At 42.2% G+C, this 23,587-nt stretch overlaps 1 protein-coding gene across 15 annotated transcripts in view; it reads left to right on the forward strand.

Annotated features, from left to right (window-relative positions):
- The window catches only part of LOC110339213 (zinc finger protein 54), an 85,740-nt gene that overhangs the window by 57,899 nt on the left and 4,254 nt on the right, over nucleotides 1–23,587 (forward strand). For 6 of the 15 annotated variants that reach the window (XM_040733893.1, XM_040733888.1, XM_040733894.1 and 3 more), the window contains 3 exons: nucleotides 12,482–12,599; nucleotides 17,438–17,538; nucleotides 21,136–21,305. In XM_040733893.1, coding sequence (XP_040589827.1) covers nucleotides 12,482–12,599; nucleotides 17,438–17,538; nucleotides 21,136–21,305 — 389 coding nt within the window. Of the gene's footprint in view, nucleotides 1–12,481; nucleotides 12,600–17,437; nucleotides 17,539–21,135; nucleotides 21,306–21,684; nucleotides 21,744–23,587 lie in introns of those variants that run through there. The other 9 variants (XR_005872479.1, XR_005872483.1, XM_040733896.1 and 6 more) reach the window with 8 other exon arrangements.

Consider the following 23,587-nt stretch of genomic DNA (forward strand, 5'->3'; position numbering starts at 1 on the left):
ATATGGGGTGTTTGTAGAGGTGGCTCAGCTGTTTGGAGCACTCGTTGCTCCTATAAATGACAATGTCTCCCACTCCCACCTTGATGGTTTCCAATTGTCTATAAGTCTATGTCCAGGGAGTCATATTCTCTCTCCTGTCCTCACGCGGTGCTCATCCATACATGCAGGCCAAAGGTACATAAAAATACCTTTGTTTCTTTCAAATTTCTTTAGGTTGGTCTTTTATAATAATTATTGCTAGGCATTCATGGGTGTTTGATTCTCACTTATGTCTATGCACTGCATATGTGCTGTGCACACAAATTCTAGAATAGGATAGAGGTTTCCCCTGAACTAGAGTTACAGACAATTTTATGAGCTGCCATGTGGGCATCGGGTTAGATTCTCAGTCCGATGAGGAGAGCAACCAGTGCTCTTAACCACTCAGTCTTGCTTCAGCCTCTCTATCTAGGTTAAAAGGCTCTGTTAAATAAGACTGGGGAGACTGTGAACCTTTGTCTTGTTATAGTGTTGGGGCAGTACTGTACATTAAGTTTTGTTATTATTCATGCTGGACTATAAACTTCCATTGACTCGTATACTCTTTATTGTGCAGAGATGAGTTTCATCTATTCTGACTTCTGCTAGGGACTTTGTGGTGAAGTCTTAGAGAACTTTGGATAATGAAATCCTGTTCCTACTGAGGTTTGTTTCTTTTTTCTTTTCCTTTTTGATTTTTCAAAATAGGGTTTCTCTGTGGAACAACCCTGGCTATACTGGAACTCTCTTTGTAGACCAGACTGGCCTTGAACTCACATAGTCCTATTGAGTTTTAATATCTTAATGTTTTTTTTCAAAAGCTTTTGCTGGTGACATGTATGATGATTTAGTTACTGGTCATACTATTCTCTGATTCCTTGGAGAGTTTGTGCTTCTGTGTGTTGTGTATGATGGAATTCTTCCCATCTATCTTGTACTTATTAATGCCACATAAGGAAAGTATTCTTTCCTATATCTGCATAGGTAATTCATGTATGATTCATATATATATATATGTATATATATACATGCACACATACACACACATATGTATATATCTTATGATTACTTAAATAGGATCTCTTTTGGTTTTTCAAGACAGGATTTCTCTAGTAGTCCTGACTCTCCTGAAAGTCAGACATGTCAGACTGGTCTTGAATTCAGAGATTTGCCTGCCTCTGTTCTGAATTCTGAGATCAAAGGTGTGCACCACCACTGCCTCGCCTAAATAGTTCTTTAGTAAAATAAAAACCCAAGTTAATTTGTGACCACTGTCAATTCTAGCACTCATTTTTTCTGGATGTAACACTGTGGTTGACTTTTATTTTCTCTCTTTCTTTACTTTTTTCTTTCTTGTTGTAAAGGTTTTCTTTGTAGTTCTGAGGGAGAGTTTGCTCAGAGCAGCAACAGAAAGTAGTGGATTGAACATGGCCATCAGAATACAGAGAAAGAGAGGGGAGGTGGAGAGAGGAAGAAACAGGGACAAGAGAAGGGAATAGCTGTTTTCCTTTGCAGCTTTGCGTGTGCCATTCCATGTTCTCTACAACTGTAGAATGTGGGTAAATATTTGTAAGGAATGTATCTCCTAAGACCGAGTTGTTGTTAAAGGGTAGTAGATAATAGGAAGATGGGTACAAATTGTCACAGCACTTAAATTCCCCCCCCCCAAATCAGGCTTGATAAGGGAGATGAGGCAGCCTTAGAGAGACTGTCCTAGGGAAGATCAGCCTAGACCGCCATGGTCTGCCACAAATACACAGTCCCACATTCTGAACACCAGGCAAAGTAGCTTGAGTTTTATATACTGTCGACAATGTATGTTCAAACAAGTGATAGTGACCTATGTGTGTCTGGGAACTCTGATATTCTTGCCCATCCTGTTTACTCCTTGGGTCACATGCTCAGGTCCATTGAGCAGAAGTCCCAGAGATACAGAAATACGTCTGTTAAGAAGCACATGTGTGTTTGAGGACATACCATTTCCAGAAGCCTGGATAGGGAACTTCATGGTAGAAGCATGTAAAACCGTGGGCTCTTCATTCCACCCCAGTATGACCTCTTTCCCAGTCTTGTTGGAAAAATGTACTTTCCGTTTGAAAACAAGGAGAGAATTGAGTCATGAGACACTTTCTCTTCACATTTAATATTGGTGAAGTTGAAACACAGTATCTGTTACTGGAGCAGGGATTTCTTTTTAAATTTGTTCCTGATGGAGGTTACACCATTACTCAGCCGGAATGTTACAGACAAGTGCCATGAAATTATGCGTCAAGTGAAAACATCCTGAAATGTCTCTTAAAAATGTATGCATTGCTGTGCCCAGTTTCCCTTACCTTAATGATGCTGAGCATGAATCTCTGTGTGTGGGTTTTAGATGTTGCACATTCACAACAGCATCCTATTTAATCCCAACTCTCAAAATTCTGTTGTGCATGTCTAAGTGTTACCAGTAAATTTTACACCCTATGAACTGGGACCTACCCTGGTTGTTTTCATTCATATTATGCTTGTTGGAATATTAGAATAGTTATAGAAGAATATTCCGGTAAAGGATTTGTATTATCTGTTCTCGTTGCTAATTTTGCTATTACAAAGCTCCTAGAATTTAAATTCATCCATGCTTTCTCACTCCCCTGATCCACCAATTGCATTTTCAAGAGGGTGGCCTTTGCACCTGGTGCTCCCCAGAGAGCCTCACAATTACCCACTCAGCATCCTCTGTCCCATCTTTGGTGATCCATACTTTATTCCCATTAGTCCCCTCATATGTATGTTTTGAGGCCGGTTTTGGGCGGGTAGCCAGACTGTTTCAATAGTTAATAATTCCAACTTGCATGAGATATGACAGTATGGTTTTCTGTAAGTCACTCCCCATTCTCTAGCTCTTATAGTCTTTTCCCCCTCTTCTGTAATGTTCTCTGGGATTTGGATGTGGCAACATAAATTTTCCATCGTAGGCTGTGCACTCGGCAGTCTCTGAACTCTTTTCTGTTCCAAACATAGTTTCTCTGACCCAGGCTGAAAGCAGCACCGGGCTATGGTGTGAGCAGGACAATTTAAAGGCACGACCAGTATTTGCACATTCTGCAGTCTGTCAGGAGTAGATTCCCACCTAGGGTGTGTGACCTTTCCAGTCTTTTTGGCCACATTTCAGAGTCATGTGTATTTCCTTTATGGAACCAGCCTCAGATCACACCAGAGAGCCTTTTTGTTACCCACAACATAGTCTTGGCTGTATTACACCGATGGGCATAACTTGCCTGGCAGGTTGGTGTCATAGTGTGAAGAGTTGGCATCTCGGGATAGACATTAACGGTTTGTGTTAGCCAGCAGACTGCAGAGCACTTTTGGCCTTTTGAATGCTGTGCCAGGGAATCTAAAACATTTTTAGGACTGAGTGGTCTGCTGACTTCTCAGCATCTTCTTGTTAGAATATAGAAAAATCACATGATTCTGCATTTGGGCTTTACATAGCTATTAAGAAGGTTATCAGACCTGTGCTTTCTCCTGGAACATTTATAGGTTTTGAATGGTAGAATTATGTTTCTTGTAACTTGGAAAAACTTGCCTTTCTCAGTTTTTTTTTTATTTGAAGCTTTGAAAAATTTCTCTTTCCTTGCCTTGGGTGAGCCTTGTTGCACTGTGTTGAGTTAGTGTGGAGAGAGTGGACAGCCTTGTTCCTGTTCCAATTAGAACAGAATGATGACATCTGTCCTTAATTTTGTGTATTGTCAGGTTTAGGTTGTTTCTTTTGTATTTCTTATGCTGAGGTATGTTACTTCTCTCCTCATATGCTTTAGAACTTTGTTTGTTTGTTTATTTATTTATTTATTTATTTTGTATGCAGTGTTCTGTCTGCATGTATCCCTGCAGGCCAGAAGAGGGCACCAGATCTCATTATAGATGGTTGTGAGCCATCATGTGGTTGCTGGGAATTGAACTCAGGACCTCTGGAAGAGCAGCCAGTGCCCTTAGCCTCTTAGTCGTCTCTCCAGCGCCCTTAACCTCTGAGCCATCTATCACTCCAGCCCTAGAACTTTTTTTGTACTAAACAAATGTCACATGTTCCCACAGACCTTTCATGGATCTATTGGCATGATTATGTATGTATCTCCTTTCACTGAGTCTACATATTTAGTGCCTTGAATTGATTGTTTTGTGGGTATCGAAACAGTTTTGTATCCTTGGCACAAAATCAACTTTAAGTTCCGTCTCCACATTCATTAGAGAGAATCTCTTCGTCCGTCTCCATCCTGGCAACGGGTAGGTGATTTTATGTGAGCATGTTTGTGTGTCGTCTTCTGCTTTGTGTATGAAGGTAAAGCCAGGTATGTGTGATGCCTGTCTAGATTTCCTTTCCTTTTTGTTTCCAGCAGTCTTCTCGGTGCTGAGTTAGTGTAGGCTTTTCTAAAGGAATTAGGGAGTTCTGTTCTGGATCTGTCTGGTCCTCATGCACTGTTAGAGGAAACTCTTCCTCCTTCAGGCTTGGCACTGCTTAATGACTGTTCTAGTTTTATGACACAGAGGATTAATTTGTTCACCTGTGTCTAGGAACTCCTCTTTTTATTGTTCAATTCTAATTTATTTGGGTACAACTTTCCACCGTACGTCTTAAACACTGGGATGCAGGCGGTGGTGGCGCATGTCTTTAATCCCCTGCACTAGGGAGGCAGGTAGATCTCTGTGAATTCATAGTCAGCCTAGCCTACAGAGTGAGTTCCAGAACAGCCAGGGCTACAGACAGAAACCCTGTCTCAAAAAAGTTTTAAAAAATTACCATTGACATACATTGCAGTGTCCCCTTTTCAGGTCTAATTCTATGACTTTGGGGATCCACTCTCTTATTCGGATTAGGTGAAAAATGTTTTGTCATTATTTGTGTTCTTTACTGCAGCAAGTCTGTTGCATTAATTCTTTGCATTCATTTTTGAGTCTCTACGTCAAATTTCTCAATTTCCGCTGTGAAAATCCAAGTCTCCAAAGCCTCCACTTTAGTCACTCAGACGTGTTGTAGGAAGGACAAGTTTCTTCTCTAAATGGGTCCTGATGGCCCAGCAGGACTCAGCGTCTGATCAGGATATAAGCTGAATTAAGAGCAAGAGTTAGTTTTCCCTTAGTCACACCCAACAATCTGTTACATGTGGTTCATATGTGACGTGCATTGGGAAACCAATCACATCAGTGTCCCGACCCTCGGGACAATCAATGTGGGGTCTGGGGGACACCTAGGAGAGAGATGAAGGACAAGAGATACAAGGAAGGACACCGAGACAGGATTCTGATCAAGGTGACAAGACTTTATTTATCCCAAAGGGATTTATATAGGGGAAGTGAGGAGGGGAGGGAATGGGGGTGTTCTGCAGCTGCAAGGATGCTGGCCGGGCAAGAGGTCAGTGGGAGGAGTAAAGCATCCTGTGTTGCCTGGTAACTTGACAGCAGGGTCTGATCCTGTCTTTTACAATTTATTGTCTTTATTTAGGCCTATCTCTTAACAGACTAGGGAGTCTCCATTAAGCTAATCTTTAAATGACAGATAAACCACAGGCCTGTTTCTTGGAATTTGCTTTATGTCAGAAGAGGCGGCAGGGTGGTCTAGAGTCACGTCTTCTCTATGAGGACATAATGCTGCTGGAGCTGGGTTATGGAGGAGGTCCCCCCTTTGAATTCCATGCTACTGCCGTGATTTCTACTGTTTGTCTCATGGAACCACCTTCAGAGTGGACACCTCCTGATTCTACTGATGCTCATCAGGTCCTTATCTGTTAGTTAAAAAACAGTAAGTTCTCCATTCCTGTGTCCTCTGGTTTCTGCTAGGTAGAATTGGTGGAGATATTGAATTATGTCTGTTTCCTTTACCAAAGTTGGGAATTAGTCACCCATGCCTTCATATGCTAGTCTTAATTTAGTTGATGACAATATTAATATCCTAGTTCATTTAGTTGCTATTCTTCTGGTTTAACTCACTGAGTATCTTTTGAATTCTTAGTATAATCGATAAAAAGCATGGTTGTTTCTGAGAGAATTTGGTATTTCATTTACCTCCATTCTCTGAACATTTTACCAACTACTGTTTGAAAGTGGTCATCTAAGAAATTTGAAGCTGTCTGTTATTTAAATATGATGGAAAAAAGAGTAGAGCAGTTCCCCCGAATCATGAGAGATGACGGTAGCATTATTACATTCCATAACTAGATATGATTAGATGGAATGAAGTTAATTTTAAGTGTCATCTCCTCTCCCATTGTCACTCAAGTACTTGATCTTTTGTTAGGTAACAAACCATTACCTATCAAAAGGACTATTTGAGATGGTATAAATACAGTCGGTATGATAATATGGACATCTACATATATAATTATGCTTCTATAAAGAAACATTGTTTAGTAATAGTATCTAAACATTCAGAATGACTGCAATCTTATGACATATGGACAAACATTATGTATGTATGAGCATATATAGCCATATCTTATACACACGCACACACACACACACACACACACACACACACACACACACACACCACACACGCCAGGAGACTTGACTTGTGTCCCATGTCACACATCTTATTTTCACATGTGACTGTAAAGTTTGTCACCTGAGAGGAAATTGGTAGCAGACAGGAACTGAGGAATCTCACTATAGTCATATTTAATACTGATTGTGAACCTGAAAACTGCTCAGGGAAGAATTCCAAAGCATAACTCTATGCATGTCTGGGAAGATGTTTCCATGGTTGGTAAGATTTTGAAGTTTCTGACATAATTAGCGGTGAATTCCAAGGGCACACCCTGACTAAGATTCAGCTTCTTTCTTGATATCTCCCTAAACTTTCTTGTCTCCCTGGCAGTCCTCAGGTGGTTTGTTGCCATGCCTCTTCCTTGGTGATTCTGCCTCGACATTGCCTAGAACATCTGGCACACAGACGTTCCGTATAAGCACGTGTGTGCTGAATTGTAATATTCCACCTGTACACGCCCCCAGGTGGGTTGCAGGTGATCAGTAATATCACACAAAGGTGTGCATGCCACTTAGATAGAACACAAGTCCATCTGGAGAAGAGGAGTGAGTTGGAAAGGTACACGTTCCCTCAGCAAACAACGTAAAGTCTTCTTAGACAACAATGAAAATGACTGTAACTAGATTGGACGACAAGTTTACCACATTGGGAAGAAACATGATGTTCACCAGATGCACTGAGCCACTGCACAATGTGTCTGTTCTCCAAGCCAGCACAACACACATGGGGAATGCATGCACTGTGTCTGTCAGGAAGAATGAAATGGAACGTGATCAGAGAGTTAGATGTTTATTATAGGTGTCTCCTCCCACCTACCAATGCTGATAGCAATGTGCAATGATGGGAGATACTAAAGCCCTCCAAACCCCTTCTAGGGAAATGGCTGATCTGAGATCATGACTGAGTGCTCATGTTGGAGATGATTTTCTGTGTTTATCCTGAGAACACACAATCTTCCCCTGCCTTGTCTCAGTATGATGAAGGCAGTCCTTTCCCTGAGGTGTGAGCCTGTGATGACTGTCTTCAGAAACTGCACTCTCACCTTGCAGGTGCCATATGAGGAACGCATTGCTGAGTTGTTCATTCGTGATGTGTAACGTGTAGTCTTCCTGCCCACCACCCAGGCCATGCCGAGCTGTCTGAACCCCCAAATAACACACACACATGCACACACACACACACACACACACACACACACACGACGGTATATTAATTATTAAGCTGTTGGCCGTTTGCTTGGTTTCTAATTGGCTAGTTCTGACTTAATCATTGACCCATAATGACACACACACACACACACACACACACACACACACACACACACACACACACACACACACGGACTTATCTTTCTGAGAATGCCAGACTTGTGTTCTCTCCTCCAGGTATCACATTGCGACCAATCTCCTCACTACGTTTCCCAGAATCCTCCTAGACTCCTAGTCCCACATATCTTGCTTTGCTATTGGCCAACAGTGCTTTATTCAAACCAATCAGACACATATTTACAGAATGACGTCTCCCAACAGTGCCACTTTCTTGTCTGGAGGCTGCATTGTGAATTCCAGTACCACCTCCTACTAACTTCATTCCTTAGAGGCAACTGTTGTCACTGCCTTTCATGATGCAACTACTGCCAGGCCTCCAGTACCCACGGTTTTCTCTATTTCTAACTCCACTGACAACTCTTGTTCCCACCCCATGATTCTTCATGTAGAGTCACAAACTGTAGATACAAACATGCTGACACAGTGAAACATGGGATTTGTACATAGATGAAAACATTGAAGATACTTCTTTCTGATTAGACATTCCCTTAATATGATTTGTCACTGCTGTTGATTTTAATGTAATGTTCATGATCGTCATTTCTTTGTGGCAAATAAAATTCCACAGTCATGCACTCCATTTCCTATACTTGAATATGTTCATGGACATATTAGCTGTTTCTGTTTCTTTTTCACTCTTTTTAGCTTTTTTTGAGACAGGGTTTTTCTGTGTATCCCTGGCTGTCTTAGAATTTGCTCTGTAGCTCAGGGTGGCCTTGAACTCAGAGATCCTCCCATCTCTGCCTCTCAAATGCTAAGATTAAAGACATGTGCCACCACCACCATTTTTTTTTTCTTGTTTTTTTGAACCAGGGAATCACTGTGTAGTTTTTCTTGGCCTGGAATTCACTATGTACACAGGGCCAGAATGGAGTCACAGATACACTTGGCTCTGTCTCTGCATCTGGAGAGGAGGAACTAAAAGTATTCCCATCATGATGCCTGGTTCCTCCACTGCTTTTGTTAATATTAGCCATTCTGACCAGGGAGAGAAGCACTAAACGTTGGTTTTGAATTTATAATTTCATGACTAAGGGTGTCAAACATGTAAAACACGCTTGGAGAGAGAGAGAGACAGAGAAACACACACAGAGAGAGAAAGAGAGAGAGACAGAGACAGAGACAGAGACAGAGAGACAGAGAGAGAGAAAGAGAGAGAGTGTTTGTTTTGTGAATGCTGTGTCTCATTTTTGGATATGGCAATTTTGTATTAGATAGTTTGGACTGCATGTGGTTGCGTTAAGCAGCTCCTTGTGTGGTGTACATATTAACCTTTGTGTGAAAAAAAATCTGCTAAGTATTTATTTCACTCTTAGCTGCTGTTCATTCTTCGTATGTTTCTCCGACAGACCTTAAGTGAGACGTTTCATTAGGAAGGGGAGGGAGGGGGAGGAGAGAGAAAAGAGGTGAAGAGACAGAGAGACAGAGAGAGGACAGAAGAGAAGAGGGGGACAGGAAATGTCTTGTCTGCCCCAGGGGAACAGCGGGAAAGAGAATGGAAAGAGCAGAAGGAAAAGAGAGCCAGGAGAGAGCCAGGCCGGGAAGAGAGCAGAAAGAGAGTGTAAGTGGGCGGAGGTCTTTCTTTTAAAGGGGTCCTTTGTACCTGCATGCAGACTAGTGCTCATGGAACCTTGGGCTGACCAGAGGACTACCTGAGTGTCTTCTGCCAGGTGACAGGAGCAGGCCAGTATAGTGCCTGAATACGTACAAACTTCCTTCTCCATGAATTTTAACAGTCAGTGTTTCTGGGTACAGTATGGATCACGGTCACTTTCTTTCACTGCTTAACTATATCACCCCCTGCTCTCTTGTCTGTAAGAACGCTGATAAATTTACATCCTCATGTATTTGAGGCACTTAAGCAAATGCAGAGGCCCAGTAACTTAAATCTGGCAGTCACCATAATAGATGTGGTGTAATTAACACACAGTGACAGTGTACTAATAGTCACCTGTTACAATCACGTAAGGGAATAACATTGACCACGTGGGAATGTTAAAAGAAAACACTGGATTAACCCAGGTCTCAAGTAAGAGAAAAAAGAGGGCTGTTAACAGGGAACCTGTGCTGGATAATTCAGAGATAATGCAACTCCAGTAAGAGCAGGCGATTTCCAGGGCCGGAGAGATGGTCCCAATGGCCAAGGGCCCTGATACCTTCTTACTTTCTCTGCCACAAGGCATGAGTGTAATGCACATATGACATGAAGGGAAACACTGATATACATAAATAAACACCCTCTTCTTACACACTCAGATTTTTCTTCTTTAATATGTGTTTATTTTTTGTGGTTTTTCTGTTTGACTGTGTTGCATCCCCTCATTACGATTTCTGGTTGTTGGAACAGATAAGTCCTTTTTTTTGTCGTTATTGTTGTATATCAAGGACTTTTAATGTCACCTGGAGGGCCAGCCCACACCGAATGAAGGTTGCTGTGTTTCACAGAATGTCCTCATTTGGCCTAGAACAATCTCATGAATATCCTATCTTGACGTTTTTTCACGACAGGTTTTACGGAAGGGTCATCCTTGCACATGAGGGGAGTGTTGGGAATTACATTGGTTTCATTTCCTCTCTCTCTGTTTCTGTCTCTATCTCTCTGTCTTTCAGGCTGCAGCCCCTTCCTCTGAGATACATGGGTGGGGTGGGGGGCTCTTGGCAAATGGTAAATTCATTTAAGCCACAACCCACCACAGGGAGAGAGAGAGAAAGTACCACATTCTGCCTGGCCTTCGGTAGCCCAGCTCAAGAGTCCCACCCTTGCTTGCTGCAGGCTGCAGGCTGCCCCGTTGACCTCAGTCCAAAGCTGAGCCCGAGCTCAGTCACAGCTTCCAATGCATACCGTGACAAATCTAATTCTAGTGGTCTTCCTTAAGCTTGCAAACAGAGGCAGCTAACCAGTCCGCCGAGCAGCAATCCTCCCGAAGCTGCAGAATCTCCCACAAGCCATTGCTAGTGCAGAGTGACGGGGAGGAACCCAGGGTTGCACGGCCGAACCGGGAATGTCGCCAGCTCCAGCGTCCCTAGCGAGTGGGCCGCGGACGTTTGCCGTTGTTTTTAAGACGCCGAAACGGCGAGGGGGCTGGGGATCATCGGGACAGGGCAGGGGAGGTGGGCGGGAGGAGTGGGGGCACGTGACCCGGACAGGTATGTGATGGGCGGGGCGGGAGGAGGCCCCGAGGAACGGAAGGAAGTAGGGACTCACACACCCGCGATCCCCTCTGGGACCCGGGGACCCTCTGCGTTCCAAAAACCTGGGGGTGCAGAGGACCGAGGCGGGGGTCCCAGTGGGGTGTGGGCACCCCACATAGCCACAGGTGCCACGGGGGCGGGGCGGGCGGCCTGGGAAAGTCAGCGTCAGCAGCAGCGCAGAGGCGGGAACCGCAGCCCGGCGGCCCTGGAACCTCCCAGGTCAGAGGAGCCGCGGGGCTGGGACCCGGGAGGGAGGGGACCGGGGTGCGAGCGGTTTCTCTGCTCTTCATCTGGATGCCGGGTCCCAAATTCTGATGTGGGTGTCTTCCCTTGTCGTAAATTTCACATTAAGTGAACTGGGCCTTATATTGATCCCCCCTCCCACTCATGGTTATCAGACTATTCGCAGAACAATAATCTGATAGAGGACTTGCTTTATCTTTTGTTTGCAAACATGGTTCTCTTTTGCCATTGTGGCACTTGCTAATCGCCTAGCATGTAAATTCAACCCTGCTTTTCAAACTCCCCCGTTTTACTACTTTTGTAATCAACAGAGAGTGGCCTTTGCCCCTTGGGACCACGCATCGCTAGAGAGCTTTTTTATACATTAATCAATCACATTAGGAGCCACTGCAGATTTTATGGAATCAGAAGGTACATTTTAGCAAGCTTCAGAGTTATGACTGTAAACGTTAACATTTACTAAACAAACTTTTCAATCCCCATTTGTTTTCCACCTGAGATGTATGCAGGCTAAGATGTAAATACAGCATTCGGAAATGTGTTTCTATGTTTAATTCTCAATAACGCACCGCACAGTGTGTATGCACTCTTTGAGAGGATATCAGGCAACATTGTTTTTTAAGTTTTTTTTAATTTAAATTAGAAACATGCATGCTTCATATGTCAATCCCAGCTTCCTCTCCCACCCCTCCTCCTTTGTCCTTCCACCAGCCCTCCAGTCCCCCACCCAATCCCCACATCATTCCCCAGGGAGGGTGAGGCCCTCCTTGGGGGGAATCTCCAAAGTCTGTCATTTCATCCAGGGCAGGACCTAGGCCCTTCCCAATGGCAACACTGTTTTTTAAAGTTATAAAATGCTATATAGATTAGGACAAAGTAAGAAAGCATCTTTTGAATAATTTTGATCACTCAACTGTATGAGAAAAAAAATTCTTTTTGTTCCAAGAAAAGCAGTCTTCCCATGGACACCAGGTCCAGTTGGCAAAGGTGTTCTTGGTTGACTTTGGCTTTGTTTTGTTGAATCAGTATCTCAATCCTGCCCTGTCTGGCTAAGGACTCACCAAGTACACCAGTCTGGTCTCATATGGGATCTGCCTGCTTCTACCTTCTGAATGCTGGGATTAAAGCAGTGTAAAAGACACATGGCTCAAACACTCACTGCTTTTATTTTTAATTTCAGGATTTGTTGACAGTGACTGTGGACTTCTTCCAGGAGGAAAAGCAATGCCTGCAGCCTGCTCACAGGGCCTGGTACTGAGAATGGATGCTGCCCAATTGCAGCAGTCTGCTTCCTATGGGTGAGAATAGTTTGCTTGCAGTCTCCCTTGCTCCTCCTCATGGTTCCTGGGAAAACTACTCTGCAAGTGTGTGCGTTTTCTGTGAGGGAGTGTCCTTTTGGCTGGTTTAAGGTTTTTTGTTCCATGATAAGTTCAGAAACACAGTGGTATATATATAATACCATCACCCTCTCTTTTATTTTCTCATTATCTACTGAACACAGGACATAGTATTGTGTTAGAAATCAGGGTGCTTTCTGAAGAATCCTTTTATCCTGAAGGTCTCACTCAGAAGCCAGACAGGTTCACGTTTGAAGCAGAACAGAGACACCTAGGAAGTGGAGAGAAAGGAGACAGTAACACATATACTAGGTATGTTGGGTAACGTCTTCCCGCCAGCCTGGTTCGAGAGCCGCATCAGTCCCAAATAAACACACAGGAGGCCATATTAATTATGAAGCTGTTGGCCTTGCTTGTTTCTTACTGGCTAGCTCTGACTTATGTATTTACCTCATAATTGTTAATCTAAGTATTTCTCTTACCGGAGAAAGGGTCTGGACCTCTTACTTCTATGGTGGCTGCATGATACTCCTCTGCCTGTCTTTTCCAGAATCCTCCTTAACTCCTAGTCCCACCTATCTTGGTTCCCTATTGGCCAATAGTGCTTTATTGACATATACACAGGACTTCCCCATCATAGGTTCTTTGGAGGGACTGAGTTAGCCGTTCAAGCCATGTTGAAAACGGAATGGGGCAGGGTGTTTAGATGGCTCAGCCATTACTAGCCCTGACAGCTCTGACAGGACATGGGTTCATTTTCAGTACCCTCATGGTGGCTGACTACCTTCAGTAACTACGGTGCTAGAGGTCTGATGCCCTTTCTGATGTCAGTGGGGACCAGCTATAAACACACAGCACGTGCATACATGCCACAGAACATCGGTCCCAGTCAGCTTAAATAAAAATCTTAAAGGAAAAAATTAAAAAAAAAAAGTACGAATGAGACGTGTGGTTGGTTTTGCCACATTATTTCTCTAAAAATGTTGCTTTGGAATATTCTACTATAAATAATCTCAAGATTATCCTGTTTTACATGTCACTGGCTTTATATGTAAGAATTAGCACTAGGAGAAAACATAATTTATATGACTGCATGTCAAGGATGAGGTCGCCATTCAGTTAATCTCTCTTTTCTCTCTTTGTTTCAATATTAAATGATTTTTCCCTACTAGAGGTTCTCATCTTGTAAAACTAGGGAAATAGTGCCTTTGTTTGTTTCCTGGTCCTCCCCCTTTGACATTTTTGGTAGTTTCTTTAGATTCTATTCTTTAATGGTCACATTTCCCATTTTCTAGAATGATGCCATCAGGATTCTGTTAAGGACTGCTTAGTATCTCTGCAGGGTTTTAAACATGTCTTAATTGTCTTCCCATTGATATTGTCTGTGTCTTTCTTCACGCCAATACTCATGTTGTTTTTATTGCTATAATTGTAATAGATTTCGAAATCTCGGTTTGATCTTCTGAAGCTTTTTGATCTCTGTGCTTTCTCAAAATTTCACATTCAGTTCCCAGTATTTTATTTATTTTGCAGAGCTATCCCATTCCTGTTGAAATGAATTGATTAGAATCTTTGCATAAGAGAAAACTCCTTGCTAATTTGTGTCCTCGTGTTGAATGAGAACATGGAAGCCGTGTGTTAGTATTCACGCATCATGTATATGTATCCTTCTGTTTTCCATGCTGTCTTTGTTGACATGCATGTTGGCCAGTGAGTAATTCATTTTTGCGAGAACGGACTATGATTAATCATCTCATAGGAAACCACACGTGTAATATAGTTGAATCTCATTTGAGTAGTTTGCTTCTGTTCACTGACCTGCATGGCAGTTGCAGTAACTTGGATTCTCACTGACACTGTGTCTCCGAGTTCGTTCTGTTGTGTTTCCTGTCGGATTGCTACCATTGAATGTGGTCATGGACTAGGCAGACAGGGGATCTCGGTACACATTAGGTGAGCATTTCTTTCATGACTACCAGTGTATTTTTGTTTTGTTTTTTGTTTTTAGAGTTTCTTTTATAAGATTTACTTATTAATTATGTGTACAATGCTCTATCTGTATGTATGCCTGCTTTCCAGAAGAGGGCACCAGATCTCATTATAGGTGGTTGTGAGCCACCATGTGGTTGCTGGGACCTCAGGACCTCTGGAAGAGCAGCCAGTGCTCTTAACCTGTCAGTGTGAAGCATTTTTAATTGGCCATTGTAATTGCCTTTTGGCATGATCTCTTAAAGTTATTTGCTTCTTAATTGAAATGATTTTTATTTGCTTGTGTCTTTTTTCTTTATTTTATGAGATATTCGGGGTATTAACCTGTCATACTACAAATAGATAGCTATTATATCTAACTGCACAATAGGCTGTTTCCTATTAATTTTCAGGATTTCCATGCATGTTTTTCATTGCATGCATCCTTTTTCTCAGTTCCACTGTTCCAGCTCATACATGAAGGTCTGTGACTCATTGAATAGTGAGAGAGAATCAGATCCAGCTTCATCTTTTCTGTCTGAATAGATACTTTCACACCACCATTGGTTGGTGAAGTTGCTTATTGTGAAACTTGAATCTTATTTTGGTGACATTCCCATGGCCATTGCTGTTTCTCTCTTTCTGGATCTTTTGCTCTGTTGCATGGGGCTGTGTGTCTGCTCTCCAGACACACCCATGTTCTGATGGTCATGTGACTCTGCAGTGTCAACTGTAATGACAGGTTGTGTGTGTGTGTGTGTGTGTGTGTGTGTGTGTGTGTGTGTGTGTGTGACTCGTGTGACTCAAGCTCTGCTCTCCATACCTGTCTTGTTCTCTACTCTCAGGCTGTTTGTGTTTCCCTGAACATTTAGTCTTCTTCTCTGCTGTGGATACTATTTCATGTATTGTGTGTATCATAGCTAATCACCCTAGTCCCATCTTCTGTTGTATTCCCTGGGATTCCTACCAGGTCTTCATGGCTGTGTAGTCAGCTGTCATTCTCTGCATGTGACCAGTTTGGAGTCCCTGAAATAACTGTTGTCCATTGCAAACAAAGGCTGTCTGACCCAGGCTGAAGGCTGGCTGCAGCAGGCTATGGTGTGACCAGAACCAGTTTGAGTATTTGTACATGTAGCAAAATGTCATGGATGTATTGTCTTCCATGTCCTGTCACTTTGCCAGTCATAGGCTCTTGGCCACGTTTCCAGTGCCTTGTATTAATTTCCTTCTCTGGACCTGGCCCACAATTTAAACAGAAAGCATTTCGTTATACAGAAAACTGTCTTCAGGTTATGACACTGCTTTAGGAAACCAAAGGGGGGAAAAAGCCATCAAACTGGGATACAGGAGACAGCTCTACTGTGCAGTGCTGACTCACACAGGATCAGCTGGTGTATGTCTAAAAAATTGAATCCCAAGTTCAGTTAAACATAGAGTTTTATATCTTTCTGTCACCCAGAGTGCCTCCAAACCTTTCCCTCATCCCACCAATCCAGAGTCTGGCTGTCTTAAGTTAGTTTTAATAGTCTGCTGAATAATCTCATATGAGGAAACTTTTCCTGAGGAGCAAAATATGCCAGAAGTCATTTATAGTTCTGAGGTTCAAGGAGAAATATTGGTTACAGCCTAGACACAGTGGGATACCACAGGGTGCTACATCAGTGGATTAGCATACAGTCTCTAGCAGGGTGTGGCACAGGTGTGGCACAGGTCACCCATATATAGGGAAGGTCATTGATGACTTTCCTTGCCCACTGGCTTACACAGTACATTTGGCACTTTGAATGCTGCCATCAGAACATCTAAGAGATGTCTTATACACTATGCTGGTCTTAGTGGTCTGCTATTTTCTCGTTCTCACCTTGTTGATATGTAGAACACCAACTGATACACAGGATGGGTTTTATGACTTGTTTCAAAGATTGTCAGAATTGAGCTTTCTCACTGGGTATTTTGTTTTGTTTTTGTTTTTTGAGACAGGGTTTCTTTGTGGCTTTGGAAGCTGTCCTGGAACTAGCTCTTGTAGACCACGCTGATCTCGGAACTCACAGAGATCCGCCTGCCTCTGCCTCCCGAGTGCTGGGGTTAAAGGCGTGCCCCACCAACGCCCGGCTGAGAATTGTATTTCTTACAATTTGGAATATTTTCTCTTTCCTTCTTGTTCTGGGTAACAACTAATGCACTGGGCTGAGTTAGTGTGGACAGAGGTGGACGCCTGTGTCCCTGTCCTGAGGCAATTGTAATCCTTCCAGTTTTCCTTATTTAATAAAATATTGGGTTTACATGAGGCTTCTAGTGTTTGTAGTGCTGAGACATGTTTCTCCTATTCCTAAATTCTTCAAACCTTTGATAATGGCAAATGTGATAATTTCTCCCAGGTGTTTGATGGATATATTGACATGGTCATGTTCCTTCTGTTACAGTCTAGATATTTACTGTCTTAAATTGATAGATCTATACATGATCTATACATGTTGAAATAGTTTTGTATGCCTCAGCATTGGAGGGCAATATTGGTGGTTTCTGCCACCCTCAAAGGGATGTCTACTGTTCGCAGTGGTGTGCATTCCCAACAGGAGTTGGAATAAACTTTGCCATTTCCTCAAATGCATTCCTGGGCATTTGGTTATATTTGAGGTTTATATTTTTTGGGGGGGTAGGGGAGGGAAACTCACTATATAGCTGTCATTGTTGTGAAAACTGGTATGTATACAAGGCTGACAGCAAATCACAGAGTTACAGTTGCCTCCGTGGTCCCCCTACACACCTCCTTTTTTCCCCATTGTTTTTGATATTTTTATTTTATTTCATGCATACACTTGTTTTTGCAGCATGCATGTCTGTCTGCCTGGTGCCTCTGGAGGTCACAAGAGGACATTGGGTCCCCTGCATGTTGATCCTAGGATTTTAACCCCGGTAGTCTGGAAAAGCAGTAAGTGCTTTTAATTACTTCCACAGCTCTCCAGCCCCCAATTTGTTTCCTTCATGTTAGCCATTCTGGCTAGGGTGAGATGGAATAACAGTTTTGTTCTTTTTAATTCCGTCACGACTGAGAATTATTAATACACTAAATGGTATTTTTAGGGAGATCTGGAGATCTTTGAAGCTACTGAGAGTGGGATGCTATCCTAATTTATTTCTCAACGTGCTCATAATTGGCATATTCTAAACTGGTGATTTGTGCATGGTAATTCTATATATTTTAATATTACAAAGGCATTTGCCAAGTATAAAAGTTTTTGGTGCTGTCTTCAGGTAGGTTATATATGTAATCACTGTTGTTGACAAGGTTAAGTTAATGCTGTCCTTTCCTTTGTTTCTTTGTCTCTTTCAAATGCCTGTGGCTAGTCCTGTTATTACTATTATTGCTACCGTCCATGGGTGGTTGTTCTGCATGTGTGTCTATGCACCACACATGTGCGGTGTGCCCACAGACGCCAGAAGAGAGCATGGGATCCCCAGAACTAGAGTTACCATCTTATGAGCTGCAGTTTGGTTGCTGGTCTAGAACTCCAGTCCTCTGGAGGAATAGCCAGTGCTCCTAACCACCAAGCCTCACTCCATCCCCTCTAGCTAGTCTAAAGCTCTACCTTAAATGTCACTGGGGACAAGGTGTATAAAGACATGGAAGAAAGAAGCTTTTGCTCCCGGTCTGCTTGCCCTCGCCTTGCTAGCTCATCCATTCCTTCGCTGGCATGAGGGCCTTACACCCTTGGGATTCCAGCATATACTGAAGACCAGTCGAGACATCCAGCCTCATCGATTCTAAGTTTCTTGCTCACAGTTGGCCATTGCTCGATTAGCTGGATTGCAGCCTATAAATCTTGTAATAAATCCTATGTCTGTATGTCGAGAGATTCATTCTATGAGTTGTGCTACTCTAGAGAACCCTGATGAATAGAATACACCTCTCCAGTGTCCTCTGGTGTCTGCTGGGGAGGATTAGTGAAGCTGTTGAATTATGTCTGTTTTCTTCATCAAAGTATTTCTTACCTATTGCTTCATATTGTAGCTGGCAGAGCTACAAAGCTGGCTTTCTTTTTATTGTCTTAATTTTGTTGATGATAGTATTAATACCCTGATTTAGTTGTCAGATTGCTTATCTCAGGGAGTATCATTTGAATTCTTAGTGTACTTGATAAATATCCATGGTTGTTTCTGAGAGAATTGGTATTTTATTTACCTAGATTCTTTGAACAGTTTCTCAACTGTTGTTTAAAATGGGTTATTTAGGGGCTAGAGAGATAGCTCAGAGGTTAAGAGCACTGGTTGGGCTTCCAGAAGTCCTGAGTTCAATTCCCAGCAACCACATGGTGGCTCACAACCATCTGTAATGAGGTCTGGTGCCCTCTTCTGGTGTGCAGGCATGCATGTAGGCAGAACACTGTATACATAGTGAACAAATAAATCTTTAAAAATTGATCATTGAAGAAACTTGGCTGCTGTCTGTTACGTCAATATGATGGAAAAGAGTAGAGCAGTTTCCGAATCATGAGGGATGAACCATACCATGACCGGGTATGATCAGATGGAATGAAGTTATTTCCAAGTTTCATCTCCTCTCTCATTGTCACTCTATAATATTTGAGCATTTGCTGGGTAAGAAACCATCCAAATGTCCATTGCCTATAAAAAACTATTTGAGATGCTTATAAATACCAATGTGATACATGTGTATATGTGTGTATGTGTGTGCCATAGCTGTGAAAACATTGTTTAATAATAGTGTTCAGACATTCAGAACGACCCTTATGACACATGGATGAACATAGACATATATGTGTGTGTGTAAATATGTCTCTCTATCTACCTATATGTATATGTAGGTACATGCACATATATGTATAAAATTAAATGTGCTAGGCATTTATTTGAATTTTACTTTCTCAGCTACCATCCGTTCTCTCTTAGCAATCGTTCATTGAGTGTTTGTGAACTTTACAGCTTGTACTCCGTAAAATCTCTTTGTCATTTTCCTTTTTATCCCCACTGTGCTCCTGGAATCTCTTTCAGACAGTGTTTGCTTATTTCTGAATTATTAAGCATTTAATCAGGTTTTCCAGTAGTGCTGTTAGCATTTCGGTTTCTCCCAGAAGGTCCTTGATCTAGTTTGAATTGATTTGTGTGCAGGGTGAGAGATTTGGATCTAACGTCATTCGTCAGCACATGGATAGTCAACCGTTTTCCCAGCACAGAGAGTTCAGAGGGCTCTCTCTTTTCGTAGGTTTGTTGACATATTTAGCTTACATTACCTCTCTGGTATATGTTCATTTCTGTGTTCCCTGTTCTATTCAGTTTTCTACAGGTTTCTTCACATGCAGGATCATGTCTTTGCCTTGTGCCTCTGAGTTATGATATGTGGCCAGATCCTGTAATACCCTCAGGGATACACTTTCTTAAGATTAATTTTGATATGCGTGTGACTTTTCTGTGTCCATTTGACTGTTTTCATATCTGTGCTTGTGAAAAATATCAGTATGTGGTTGATGGACATTGCATGGATGTCACTGGTTGCTGTTAGTAATATTTTCAGCGTGTCTTCTGTTAGCCAGAGTGTCTGTAGGTATCTTTCTTTGTGCATTCTTGTTTTTCTTTTTTTTTTCCTGAGAGTCTTAGGGATTTCTTCATAAAAGCAAAGTCATCATTACTTAGGATTACTCATAGATCTTTTTGATGCAACCTAAATGGGTTAAATTTCTAGTTTACTTCTCAATGTGTCATTACGGACATATAGGAAAACTAGTCGTTTTGTGTGTTAGTTTTGTAGGTTTAGGTAATAGTTAAAGCACTTATCAGCATACCCCCTGAAGTAGGGCGTAAAGACTTTTTTGTATGATCGCATACTCATTAAAAAAGGAGTCTGGTGCCCTTATCTCCCACTTGTTTCTCCTTTTCTCCTTGTGTTACTCAGATTTCTCTGGTTCCCTCTTCTGGCCGTGGATTGAGTACGGCTGGAGAGCACATGATTCTTTCTCTCCTTACAGTTTTCTTTACAGTGTACTGTTGACCTAAGCATAACATACATGCTCTTTACGTGTTGAGCCGGGCAGCATGTTTTTACCTAATACCTTTAGGAGTTGATCACAAAATCTTGTTGAATTGTGTCTTTTGATGTCTCCATTTCTGCTGAGATTTTCTTATCACAGCACTTTTTTTTTTTAAATATTGTGGTTGGTAAAGTTACTACTAGTATTTTTCTCCCTTCTAGTAAGAAATAGTGACTTGCAGGTTTTGTGTATTGAATGTGGTCTGTTATCCTCAGCTCTCCTCTATTCTTTTCTTTTTTATGTGAAACTGTTTTATTTCCTGTGTCCTCGTGGATAATTTCTGTCTGATTTTTCTAAGTATAATTTGCCTCTATTTGTGATCTGCAGTGCTGCCTGAATGGATGACGTGTTATCTCCCAACTTTCTTCAAGGGCACTTCTCTATGAATTTGAAGAGCCAGTGTTTCTGAGTGCAGTGATATGGTTCTCGGTCATTTTCTTTCAGCACTCTAAAGAGATCCTCCTGTACTGTCCTCTCTATAGGAACGTTGACAAGACCTTTGACATTGTCTGTAACAGAGTTGGATTCTATACTTATATTTTTGATTCCTCGATGTGAAATGTCAAGAAGCATTCCAGTCTTTGTTCCTGAGACAGAAACTCAGAGAAGAGCAACACAGAGAATGGATGATTATCCGGTAAATGTGCCCCAGGTCGGTGATGTGTCTAGATTTGTTTGGAAATCATTTTTCTGGTGAAACCATTCATTCTTTTAATTCTTTTAATTCTTTTAGTGTCATCTAACCTGTTTGTTTCTATGTATTTTTTTTCTTTTTCTTCTCTGATGATCAAGATTAAGTCTTTAAATTTTGCCGTTTATATAGCAAGCCTTATCCCATTGTAACTTCCCTCAGTTATTACTGTGGGAACATGTTTTTCATAGACTTAAGACTGCAATTCTGTTCATCCAGTGACTGATGAAAGCAGAGGCAGATACCCACAGACAAACATTGAACTGAACTCCTGGAATCAGTGACAGAAAGGGAGAAATGATGAGCAATTGAGTTAAGACTGGGCTGGTTTAACCCACAGAAACAGTTGACCTGAACAAGGGGGGAGCTCTTGGACTCCAGATTGATGGCTGTGTGGAAAGCATGGGACTGACCCAGACCCCCTGAATGTGGGTGTCAGTGAGGAGGCCTAGGTAATCTATGGGGCCTTGGGTAGCATTTATCCCTGGCGTACAAATAGACTTTGGGTGCCCATGCCACAATATGGGAGGCTCTCTCAGCTGGGACTCTTGGGGGGAGGGCCTAGGCCCTGCCCTGAATGAAATGACAGTCACTGGAGATCCACCATGGAGTGCCTCACCCTCCTTGGTGATCAGAGTGGAGATTGGGTGGGGGACTGGGGGACCTGGTGGGGAGGGCGGGGAAGGAGGGGAGGGAGAGGGAGCTGGGATTGAGATGAAACAAGATTGTTTCTAACCTAAATAAAAAAATAATTAAAGAAAAAAGAAATAAAAAAATGCAATTCTGAAAGATTCCATTGCAAATGATGACCAAAGAAATATACAGATGCCCAGTTCCTGCAGAAGATGGACCTGTGCCTTATATATTAGTGAAGAAGGAAGGCCACATGTAGGTTACATTTACGAGATGGTAAGTGGCTATGGGAATACCCACAGCTTTTGGCTGACATCACCAAGCAACTTAGGGAAAAGTAAAATGAGATGAGACTTCCTGTCTTGAATCCTAATACTGAACATTTACGGACCCTACAGAGTGCAGGTGATGGAAGGGATATGTGGGTAGCTGTTACCGTAAAACTGATGTTTCTGTGAGACTGGCAGATTGCAGACCTGTGGGTTCTCTCTTTGCTCTTCGATTTCACTCAGAGATGATGTACCCATGGGTGTGTTCACACCCGAAATCCATTTTGTCTCAGGAGAGATTCTGCTCATATCATGGTCTTGATTCCAATGTTCGGTGGTAAGTTCTCAATAGTCAGAGGAGTATTTTCTCTTGGTGTTTTGTTGTATAAGCAGTCCTAGCCCTGCCTCTATATTGCACCATGTGGAGTATATTAGTAAGAATTTTCTAGAGAGTATTGACTTTGTGCTGTGCATAAGCCATCGATTTTCAAGCATAAACAAATGTCACTCTTAAGCTCTTAATGACTTTTCTCTCTTCTTTTTTTTTTTTTTTGAGACAGGGTTTCTCTGTGACTTTGGAAGCTGTCCTGGAACTTGCTTTTGTAGACCAGGCTGGTCTTGAACATCCACCTGCCTCTGCCTCCTGAGTACTGGGATCTAAGACAGGCACCAGCAACGCTTGGCTCTTTTTTTCCCCCCATTCCCTGAAAATATGTATTATGTAGGTAGAGATTCAGAAGAAAGGTGGTGATGGACAGATTTTCATTTCTTTTTTTTTTTTTTTTTTTTTTTTTGGTTTTTTGGTTTTTACGAGACAGGGTTTCTCTGTATTGTTTTGGAGGCTATCGGTCCAGCCTGGCCTCGAACTCACAGAGATCCGCCTGCCTCTGCCTCCCGAGTGCTGGGATTAAAGGCGTGCGCCACCACCGCCTGGCCAGAGTTTCATTTTTTTAAAAACGATTTCTTTTTTAATTTAAGTATAGCAGTATTCATCATGCGTTTTGTATGTACTATATGCCTGTGTGATGCCCCATGGCCATAGCTCTGAGGTAGGCATTAAACTCTTGACACTAGAATCAGTAACTGTAGTGAGCGACCATGTATGTAGAGAGAATTAAACTGGGTTTCTCCTCAGGGACAGCAAGTAACCTTTTTGTCTGAGCCATCTTTCCAGTCCCCAGGTTTGTGGGTTACATTTCTGCTTTGTAACAGAGACAGTATGTGTGTGTGTGTGTGTGTGTGTGTGTGTGTGTGTGTGTGTGTGTGTATATATATGTGCATATATATATGCATTTTCTTTTTTTTAATGTTTTATTTATTCTCATTATGTGCATTGGTGTT

Source organism: Mesocricetus auratus, unplaced genomic scaffold, assembly GCF_017639785.1.
Source record: "Mesocricetus auratus isolate SY011 unplaced genomic scaffold, BCM_Maur_2.0 Super-Scaffold_100037, whole genome shotgun sequence".
Taxonomy (NCBI): Eukaryota; Metazoa; Chordata; class Mammalia; order Rodentia; family Cricetidae; genus Mesocricetus; species Mesocricetus auratus.